At 39.8% G+C, this 11,160-nt stretch overlaps 2 protein-coding genes across 2 annotated transcripts; both read left to right on the top strand.

Annotated features, from left to right (window-relative positions):
* The first annotated feature begins 734 nt into the window (after positions 1-734).
* LOC5514300 (ubiquitin carboxyl-terminal hydrolase MINDY-3) lies at positions 735-7,907 on the top strand. Its single transcript, XM_048723341.1, has 15 exons — positions 735-886; positions 1,162-1,241; positions 2,014-2,089; positions 3,139-3,297; positions 3,444-3,522; positions 3,831-3,945; positions 4,044-4,117; positions 4,263-4,342; positions 4,528-4,598; positions 4,895-4,975; positions 5,722-5,794; positions 6,219-6,291; positions 6,521-6,608; positions 7,016-7,102; positions 7,561-7,907. Exons 1-15 carry the CDS (start codon positions 784-786, stop codon positions 7,702-7,704), a joined length of 1,383 nt encoding a protein of 460 aa, XP_048579298.1. The 5' UTR covers positions 735-783; the 3' UTR covers positions 7,705-7,907.
* A 1,658-nt stretch (positions 7,908-9,565) lies between these two features.
* On the top strand, positions 9,566-11,126 carry LOC5514302 (5-hydroxytryptamine receptor 2A). The gene has a single exon (XM_001634438.3). It carries the CDS (start codon positions 9,850-9,852, stop codon positions 10,855-10,857), a length of 1,008 nt encoding a protein of 335 aa, XP_001634488.2. The 5' UTR covers positions 9,566-9,849; the 3' UTR covers positions 10,858-11,126.
* The last annotated feature ends 34 nt before the right edge of the window (positions 11,127-11,160 follow it).

The following is an 11,160-nucleotide window of genomic DNA, read 5'->3' as shown; positions in this document are numbered from 1 at the left end:
ATAAATGAGCGCTAAATCGGTATAAACGTTATAAAAACACATGATATTCTTCCTTTTGTAGTCACATTAGAGTTATTTCCTTGTGTATTACATAGAAAATTGCAATCGTCTAACCTAGGAACCAGACAAGATACTCTACTAGACTTTAGTCTAGAATCCAAAAAAATAACAAAAAAATGGACGTATTTATGATGGCTTCCCATAGAAAGTAGCTGATTTTACTCGGTAAATGAGGTATTTTTACCATTATAGCATTTTTTATGAATTACCCCCCCTGACCCCGATTAGGAACTGACTAGTAACTGAGGAATTAGGAACCAGGATCACCACGGTGTCTAACTCTATGTGAATGGTCCTCAGACAACACTGCAGTTGCTTTATTTATTGGGACTAATGTCTGCAACTTGTACTTTAACTCCACTCTTTAACTCACGTGGAGTCCCATGTTTCTAGTGTTGTAACAAGGACACTTGGGTTCTTTCGCCCCCATTGCCCGCATTTGGGGCCTGTACAGGCCCCTGAATGATCCCCGGCACGCAAAAGACCAACTATGTGGTTTTTTTGGGGGCATTTGCGGGCCAGGCCGTAAGATGCTTTTCTATATTGCTTTTGTAAGATCTCACATCGGCTATGCGAGCGAGGGTTGGGCTCCGCAATATTGGAGACTTGAGGATACCACAAGATACAAGAAGCTAACAATGTAGCTTGATCACACACTGTGAGCTTGGGGTACCTGTGGAAGACCTCAGCTGTCCTCGCAAGGCATCATGGTAGTTTTACAAGATGGCGGACGAGGGGATAGCAGACGGCAATGTTTTTGATGATCTTTCCTGCTTTGTATGGGGATCAGATTTGAACGAAGATAATTTCAAAAGATGGTCTCAAGGTAGACTGTATAGATATAATGCAATCGCTTCCTTTACAACGTGCCCTTTTCCAAAATGATGGGCTTTTTTTTTCGGTGAACTTTCGGATCTTACTAACTATAAGAAACAGTACCTGTAAAATAGTTTAAGACGAAGCATGGGTTGATAAAACCCAATAATAACTTTTTTCGACCTTGTCTCGGTGGGCTAACATCTCCTTCCTTCCCGGTTCCGCTGTCCTTAATTTGTAATATTTTTTTTGACGGATTTTTTGCCTTTTCTTTGTGTGTTTCAGGGTTTGTGTTTAGCCAGGATGAACCAAGTGCCCTTGTTCAACTTGAAGGAGGTCCCTGCGCCGTTATAGCTTCAGTGCAAGTAATAGTTCCTACTGCAAGTTTTTATATACATAATTTAGATTATCATCACAAGCACAAAATTCAGGGATCACAAGTCTATTTTTTAGAATGTTCATACATCCTCTGTATTCAGCCAGGTATGCAGTGGTTTCGCTAGAAACCCGCCTCGCTAGAAGATGTTTCGCTTGAAGCCTTGGTTTGATATACTTTCATGAGGAATTTAACTCAGGGTTAAAATTCACCTCATTTGCTCTATGCTGTGTTAATAGGGAAAACACAAAATATAAAAACATGGTATTAAATCTTCGAGCAAACCCACCAAGGTTTCGAGCCAAACAACTTCTCCTAGGAGTGAACTGGCTTTTGAGTGAACTAGATTTCTAGCGAAACCACCACAATTCTTCACCTGCATTGGCTCTCTTGTTTTTTTTGTATTTTTTTTTACATGACTGTATTTACTGTATTTCACCTGATTTTGCAAGATTTCTGTCCAAGTTGGGTTGACAGCTATGTATGTTATTGGTATTCCCAGAGTGTCTACTTGAACCAATTTAACTAAAATAGAAGGTTTAATTGAGTTCAATCTGGATAATGTTCTCCGGTTTGAGTTCATCTTGCTTAATCTCTGGTTTTATTTCAATTGATTTCAATCTGACTTAGTCTCTGGTTTGAGTTCAAAGTTTAAACTCCATAGGTATGCTGATTGGTATTGGGACCCTTGAAATTAATTTATTCCGAAGCTGGCAAATTCCTGAAACAATTGTACTATAACTACTATACATTTTCAACAGGCTCATCTTATCAAGAACGTGTTATTTTGTGATGGGATTTCTAAACATGAATCAAGTGGCTGGAGGCAAATAACAGGTTGGTAAGATTTGTCTATAAAACATACTTATTCAAACATTTCTTATACTGTACGTTGTAGTAAGTGCTAACACACTAATTCAAACATAATGTTATACTGTATGTTGTAGCAATTGCTAACTCCATTTGAGCATTTCACCTATAGTCTTTTCCAGCCAATATATTTAAAATACAGGAATAGGTTACAATCTTAGCAGTTCCAATTTCAAGTTAATGAAAAATCAGGCACGTCCCCAGGGGGGTGCGCAACGCCCACAATGGCCAAAAGTCCACTTTTGGATCGCAAAAGACGTGCTATTCGTAGACAAAACTATGGAGCATAAGCAAAGTAGATAAAAAGGCATTCTAGATAACTTTGGTATGTCATTAATTTTTGTATCCAAATCCAATAATTAAAGTCCTTGGAGATACTGCAAAGGCATAAAAAATCCCTTTTTGTTCTTTCGGGGGTGGCCAGATTTTTATCATAACACTCCTATCCTCCCCCGGAAAAGTTATGTCCACTTTATTTTTGGATTTGGCACCCCCAAAGAATATTCCTTGGTATGGGCCTAAAAATTGTGATAATTTTTTTGCTTAAAAACATTGGCTTTGACAGTTGGGGTGCATTTTAAATGTCAACAAAAACTTTCTGTTTCTGCACCACCATTAGCCACCTCCTCTGAAGGTTTGACAGCTCTACCCAGATGGAAATATATTATTTTTGTTTTGTTAGTGGGCATCAACCAAACCGCCTCAAAACTCACAATAACCTGCTCCTAAAATATTTTTTTAGAAGGCTGTACTTGAATGCACTTTTTTAAAGCACAAAAATGTACTAAAAGTGTCTCATCATAATCATTATCCTATGGCCATTATCCTATGGCCTTGGCCGAGATGTCTGCCATGGCAGATGACAGGTCCTGCTGCGGGACCCCCATGTCCCTTAATATAGTTGCAGGGAAGGTTAGCTTGCGAGACCTGACATATCGACAGCTGGGGTTCCACAGCATAAGAAGGGAGCCTCTATAAAAAGTGTCTGTGTAATATATTAATCCTTTGTGTTTTAGCTGAGCAAGCAACAGACCTGTTAGCCCGAACTCTATGTCAGATGTTGCAAATGGTAAAAGCAGATGATAACATAGCCCTAGTATTAATGAAAGACCACCCACCTTGTCTGTCGGGACAAGAAAGCCAGGAAAAATCACAAAAGATGCCTGATTCTACAGGTGAGCCCTAATATAATTGGATAATATATTTTACATTTTAAGAACAGCCCTAAGGACATAGAAAAAGGGCCATTTGTTATCCAAGTGCTCCAGATCTGCTGTAGAAAAAGAAAATTAAAAAAATATATATATTTTTTTCATTTCAGAGTTTTCAAACTATCACAAAACTATATGTCAACAAAGTTTACGAAACCTAACAAGTAAAGATTTACATTCGTCATTAAGGTATGTCATGTTATTCCTACTCATTTGGCAAAATTATCCACAAAGTCAAAGCCTGAATATATCTAACTGTATGAATAACCTGTTTCATAAAATTTGATCTGCTTTTTATGCTGAATCAATGCTATTCGGTTATAATGGCAACCAAATCGTTAGGTGAATGTACACTAGGCAAAGAAACCAAGGCGTTTAGGTAACTGTCCGCTAAGCACAGGTCCTAAGTTGTTAGGCAACCAGTTGCCCTGTCTTATTATAATTTATATGCAGCTCTTCATAGTTCAGTGGGTGACACATACATGTTTGTTTTCCAGATCAATCAAGTGCAGAAATATAGAAGAAACCAGAAGTCTAATAACCAGAAATACTAATATATTTGAAAGTCACTTTGGAGTCTTATTGTTTCTCTATTCCATTATTTTAACCAGAGTAAGTGAATTATTGCAACTTAATGCAAAGTACATATAGGCACTTTATTTTAACCAGGGCTCATAGTTTCTAATTAAGTATTGTTTGTTTTTTCATAGGGTATAGACACAATAAAACAGGAAATGGAGGATTCAAATGAGCCTTTGGTTGATCCAGATTTTGGGCATGGAAGGTAAGTTAATGACACATCCTCCACATATGATTACTTTTACCCTATGTGAGGCTCTTCACATTTTAGCCAAGGTAGATTGTTCACACACCTACTACATGTCACTACGTTAAGTCAATTGAAAATATTGTTTTTGTTTTTTTTTCAGTCAGACACTGATCAATCTTCTTATCACTGGGTATGGCGTGTCTCACATCTGGGACCATAGTAAAAATATTGCCAGCTTGGGTAAGTGTTATACAGCATATGTCACATCTGGGACCAAAATGAAATGTTGGTAGCTTGGGTAAGTGTTACACATGTGTGGCATGATTCACATTTGAGAACATGGTAAAAATGATGCAGGCTTCGGTTGATGAGCTTGTTTATATAACCTCTTAACCCTCCTAATATAATTTTCTTGTGCCTTTTAGAGCTACGAGGTATTCCAAAACAGTGCAATATTGGATTTCTTACTTTATTAGAAGCACATAGGTATTGTGAGGTATGCTTCAGAAGAATAATCCATTCATTATCCCCTGGATGTCCAAAATCCTGTGCTTTGTCTATGGATTGCCTTATACTCGTATTCCACACCTTGAATGCTAACCTTCTTGACAATCATTGATAATCAGTTTTAACCATGATAGGTGTGTTTCAGAGCAGAGCAAAAGTATGACATGACACTAGACATGGACTAGGATGAAATATTCTCCCCCACCCTTAATTGATTCATTGACTGCATGACACTCATCCATTTCAACTTCAAAACTTCAATTCATTATTGCAACTGTTTTCTAGGTTGGAAGCTTCCTGAAAGGACCAGAGTACCCCATATGGCTACTTGGGAGTGAAACACACCTATCAGTACTGTTCTCAACAGTAGGTATAGTATAGCCCCAGAGAAGGGAGGGGTAGAGTAGGTAGTACAAGACTTCTTGTCCCAGGGAGGGGTACAGTAGGTAGTACAAGACTTCTTGTCCCAGGGAGGGGAGGGGTACAGTAGGTAGTACAAGACTGCTATTCCCAGGGAGGGGATTGGTACAGTAGGGAGTACAAGACTGCTAGTCCCAGGGGGGTGATGGGTACAGTAGGTATTACAAAGACTGCTATTCCCAGGGAGGGGATGGGTACATTAGGTATTACAAAGACTGCTATTCCCAGGGAGGGGATGGGTACAGTAGGTAGTACAAGACTGCTATTCCCAGGGAAGGGAATGGGTACAGTAGGTAGTACAAGACTTCTTGTCCCAGGGAGGGGTACAGTAGGTATTACAAGACTGCTAGTCCCATTGAGGGGATGGGTACAGTAGGTAGTGCAAGACTTCTTGTCCCAGGGAGGGGAGGGGTACAGTAGGTAGTACAAGACTGCTAGTCCCAGGGAGGAAAGGGGTAGAGTAGGTAGTATGAGACAGCAAACCCCCGGGAAGGAAAGGGGTACAGAAGAATGTGTATTCATCACCACAAACTGCTTTATAACATCAACAGGTTACTAATGTATTGGTTAATCAAGAGCGAATGATAGTGCAGCAGCAATAACTCTCAATTACGTACTGTATTTTATAGGTGGATTTTAAAGAGAAATGGACTACAAGGTTTCATAAACTTTTATTTCTCGCCTGTTTGCAGGAACGAGACCTGTCAGGGACGGAGCAGCCTGTGGATAAAGCAAAGAGAGTGTTTAAAGCCTTTGATCAGCAGGGTTTGTACAATACATTCACCTTAACCTGGGAAGGGGTCTCAACATGACACCATCACAACATACTTTTCTTAACTTAGTTTCAAATAAGGTCAAATTTTAATAACTAAATGTTATCTGCATATGTATGTTTGGACAGAATCCAATAGTGAACAGTAAACAACCAAAATAATCACAATTTGTCAAAACTTTAATGAGGATAGAGAAGGAAGTGAAATGGTAAACTGTTGTTAAGGAAACAAAAAAATAGTTCAATGTAGTAAGAACTTTGAATTATCTGGGTTTCGGATTGGAGTTTAAGGAAATTGGGTAATAAATCCAAGGCGAATTGAACATTTTATTGATGCCTTCTTGTTTTCTCTAAGCCAGTAGAAAGCGAACAAGGGCCTTATTTTTTTGTAATCGTTTCATTTTTATATATCTACAGAAAATGGTTTTATAGACAGTAGTAAACTAATTGATGTGCTGGCAGAGTTGAACTTGGAGACAGACCCCGATTAGTAAGTAGCTGTAGTGGCATATCTTCTCACATATTAATTTTAATAAAGAATTGGGGTAGATCTTAATGTATTAATGCAAACATATTTTGAAATATATGATTTTAGTTTTTCTGTTGTAAATATGATCTTTATGTTTCAAATGTTGATCTTTCAAACTAAAACATACATCATTTTCTATCCTGCTTACTGCAGCCTGTATTCTGTTTCTCACTTTTTTTTGTATTAACAGTGTGGAGTTTATGCGTTCTCGCCTTGATCCTGATTCAGTAGGGATCATTCTACTGCCAAACTTCTTGGATGACTTTTTCCCTAGAGAGGTAGGACTAAAATCATTTGTTGATATGTTGAACTTTTCAAATTCTTCACGTGTTATATTTTATTGGTTTCACATAAATTTTATCCAGACATTTTGAAAATCAACATTTCAAATAATAACCTTTTCTTTCACAGTAGGCTGATTAGGTTATTATAAAAAGGGTGCTTCAAATGTCAAATTTCAGTCTGTAGTTCCTAAAACTCTAGGTAATTTTACGCGGGTGTTTACTGTATATGTTTGATCAATCTCCGTCTCGATTTCTCTCTTGTGTATAAGCTCGAATGAGTCACATCATTACAATAGTTAAAATGTAAAACGTTGAGTATGGTTTGAAATTCACTGGTGATAAGTTATGCCTACATATAATTAAATATTATAGGTAATTGTTTTGTTCCTTGCTTCTTTTAGAGTTCATCGTTAGGAAGAACTAGCCCTTTTACCGTGTTCCATTACAATGGTCTTGGCATGAGAACAGATGGCGAGTCTACAAGAAAGGTGATCCAGCACATTGCACCGTACCAAAGGGGCCCCATGGACCATGGGGGCCTCATGGACCATTGGGGCTACATGGACCATTTGAGCCACGTGGACCATTTGGGCCACCTGGACCACTGGAGCCACCTGGAGCATTGAGGCCACATGAACCATAGAGGCAACATAAACCATAGGACGCAAAAAAGACAGACCAAACTGCACTATGCTATAGTTGCCACATTGGTGCAAAACGGAAGGTTATTTTGTTTGTACTGTATGCATGAAACAACACAAGAAAAGCTGTAATTAGTCCTGTGTCCAGTAGTTTCTTCGTTTAAATACTGTGAACGGGATTTTTTTCTCTTGTTAAATAATTCTCGCACTCCAAACGCCAGTGATGAGCTCGTATAACATGACGCACGAGGTTAATCCAGCATGAGACCACCCAAGTTGTCTTATTCAATGAATTTTTTCTTCAGGTAATTTACACCATGGGTATCGCCAGTATTGAGCCCACAGACTTCAGCAGTGTTGCTGAGCTGGATATAGTCACGTGTCTCAAGACTAAGTGGCCTGGCCTGAGTGTTGAGTGGCAGTCTAAGTACCCACCTACCCTGAACTGACATTTGTTACCCAAGGGGCGTGGCCCAAGTTAAATGGCATTTATTGGCAAGGAGCTGCTTTTTACCAAGTCTGTGCGGTCGGCAGTGATCCGTTTTACCGGAAAAAATTATTTTCATTAGAAGTAAAGAGCATTAAAGTCACACATTCTAATGGTTAGTTTATATTAAAAATACTTGCCGAATAAATACAGAACATAAGCCGAGATATCAATTTTGTTAGGAAGTCTATGTTGATGTTTTATAATGAGGGGGTATGGATTTTTTTGGATAGGAGTGAAAGTCTGGGTAACATATGGATCGTTATCATGCCCTTCTTCTTAGCAGACCTTATCCGCAGGGTCTTCGGGTAATATTTTTGGCTACCCCATTTTTGAGCCCCGGATTTTGAGTTGGGGTTTCACTGGAAGGAGGGGGGGGGGTGCGTTTTTGAACCACAAAATATATAATGGAGTTGCACTAGCCTTGGCTTGAGTCGTCAAGAATGTTTTTCGAGTTTCATTTACAATACTTATCTAAGAAAAGGGGGGGGGGTGGAAATAAGCGGCGTGGGAGGTCTGCACCCATTGAATCCCGCGAGCGAAAACTCCAAACTTGTCCCCTGGGTCTGCTGGGTAAATTTCAATATGGCGTCTAGCTCCGTCAGCTAGATCGCTCAAGGCTGGCTTTTCGCGATAAACACGCTACTAAGCGTCTGCATGCAGGCTGGGCCAGACTTTAGATCTTCTCATAATTCCCTAAGAGGAAGGGACAAAGAACAGTTTCTCTGATAAAATCCAGCCTGTCTGGTTTTGGTACGATTCCGCCTTTGCTTAGGCTGCCCTTAACTTGGTTACCGCCCTGTAAACATGCTAAGAAATTAATTATGGTCCTAGAATTTATTTGGGCTTTATTCTTAGGTTTTGCTAACTTCCGATCTTTGATTTTCGAAATTAGTGAATCAGACAAACGAATCGGAAGGCATTAGATATCGGAGATCATTAACATTAGAAAGAAATTGGAGCGTTGAACCAATATGGTCAAAATTATAGTAATTTTAATTTTTTTAATAGCAATTTGTTGAATGCGTCACTTCTTTCCTTGCACCTGGATGTAACCAAGCTTAAAATGGAGAAGTAAGGGTTATTTTGCATGGGAATCATTAAAACAAACCAAAACACTTTCTTTTTCGGGCCGCCTTTCTCCTTATTAACAAAAAAAACGCCTTTAGAACTCTTTACTGCAATCACTCCAGCTCCATGAGATAGAACAGTTCACTATCTCTCACTATAACATTGTTGTCTTAAGTTTGGGGTAACATTTTTTAGTTAACAACAACTCACAGATTTCGTCTAATCTCGTCTAGAATCATTCACTAGACACATACCTTGAGTGTTGCAGTAAAACAAATAAAGAAAATAAACAGCGGTGTGATATTCTGTTCTTGCCGATTTCATTAATTTTCTTGATGTAATTATATGATTTCAAATATTAGTGATACCGAGAGTCATTTGTTGTACCCGCACAAACGATATTTGGCACTATCACGTCTTTGAGTGCGATGTGGTGTTTGATAAGTTGGATGTGTAGAGTGTTTAGATTTTTGTACCCTTATATTTGACGGAATATTCACTAAGCTATTTGACAGTAATTGTATGGCTGCAGGTTATAATATCGTACTATGACAGTCCATGACTTATCTTTTATTAAAAGTGCACGACTCGTGTTTGTCGAGATGGCGAGCATTTATTAAATAATACTAATGATTTTCCTCAACTGCTTGTCTTATAATTTCCAATTAAGTAAAATAATGGAAAGAATAATTTGTTAGAAAAGCTTACGCCTACAAGACCACGACATACAAAAAGTTTTGTTCTTGATGTTGTCGATCACAGTGAGAAATATCCTCCTTCACACGTCGCCCGTTTGACTCATTTCGGAGCAAGTACCCGCAAAAGGTAGAAATCGTGTGCGCATCTTATTTCCCTCGATTTTTCGTGCGTTTATCTTCAATACGTCCGTGACATCTAACAGGATACATCTCTTACTTCTATCAGGAATATCGTCCCTGACTTCCACCAGGAATACGTTCCTGACTTTTACCAGGAATACATCTCCGACACCTGTCAGGGATAATTCCCACTTACTTCTGTTAGGGATATTATTCATATGGCTCTCTTCTCGCTAAACGACTCTTTGCTGAACCAGACAGCATTCACAAATGACACTTCTAATGTGTCTGCTCGGCCTCCCTGGTACTGGGCCATACGTGTTTTATTGTCTATAGTATCTATCCTTAGCAATGCTCTTATTATCTTTATCATCACATCGCGTCAGCAAATGCGTCTCCAGCCCTCGCCTAACTGGTTCTTCCTATCCCTTGCCATCGCCGACTTTGGGGTTGGCCTGTTCACCACACCGTTCCACATGTTGTGCATCTTCAAGTCAGGTGGATGCTCTCATTTCACATGGGACGTGGTTTTGTTCATAACCGAAGTCTTCCTCACTTCCTCGTTAACCAACCTTTGCTTGCTCACTCTGGACTGCTACTTGGCCGTGGTCCACCCTTACACCCACCCTACCCTCACAAGACCGTTGGCATGCGCGTTAGCCATCACTGCCGCTTGGTTCATGGCATTTGTGATCGAGCTGCCGTACCGTGTTCTAAGGGAGGGTACCCAGGGGATGAAAGTCTACCTCGTGGTGTACACCATTGTAGTGACAGTCCTGCCTAACATATGTATGCTCCTTGCCTACATTCGCATTGTCATCGTCGTCCGCAAGCACAGGAGAAGGATCAGGCAACAAGAAGACCAGGTTGCGTCTAATCAAAGCCCCGGAAGTCATAATGTGCAGGAAGGCGTTACTCGCAGCAGAAGCAAGCAGCGAGGGCTGGCGGCAGTTGGCGTGGTGGTGGGCTTCTTCCTGGTCTATAGCGGCGTCTACCAGTACCACTTAACATGTATGCTTCTAAGTTCGAGTTGTTCCCTCCCCAACACAGCGCCTTTCAAGATTACCATGGTTCTTTTAAGGTACTTTAACTCGGCGCCAAATTGTATTATCTACATTCTGCTGAAGGCGGAATTCAAGCGGGAAGTATGGAGGATGTTTCGCTGCTTTTCGTGCAGTAGAGCGGACGTACAAGGAATAGAGATGAGTGCACAAACCACAAATTAGCCGTAAATCAGCGGTATGTAGAGTGCAACCTAAGCGAATTGGATATGAGAAAACACAGGAGTTGATTTTTCCCCTCCTTTTGACCTTAGGCTTCAAAAGTTCTCAATAGCAAAATTCTTCCTATTTAGATGGTGGTGGTTGGCGGGGGGTCCTGCCTCTGTAAGTTCAATTTGGTTGTAATCGATCAGTTCGGAAATTATGCTATTTATCAGAATGTTTCCTATCCTACCCATAATCAGAATAAACTATCAGGTTTCCTTCTCTTCCCTTTACCAAGACCCTGAGGTTGCCTTTTCACGTCCA

The sequence above is a fragment of the Nematostella vectensis genome, chromosome 2 (genome assembly GCF_932526225.1).
Source record: "Nematostella vectensis chromosome 2, jaNemVect1.1, whole genome shotgun sequence".
NCBI lineage: Eukaryota > Metazoa > Cnidaria > Anthozoa > Actiniaria > Edwardsiidae > Nematostella > Nematostella vectensis.
This window is presented reverse-complemented; position numbering and strand designations above follow the sequence as displayed.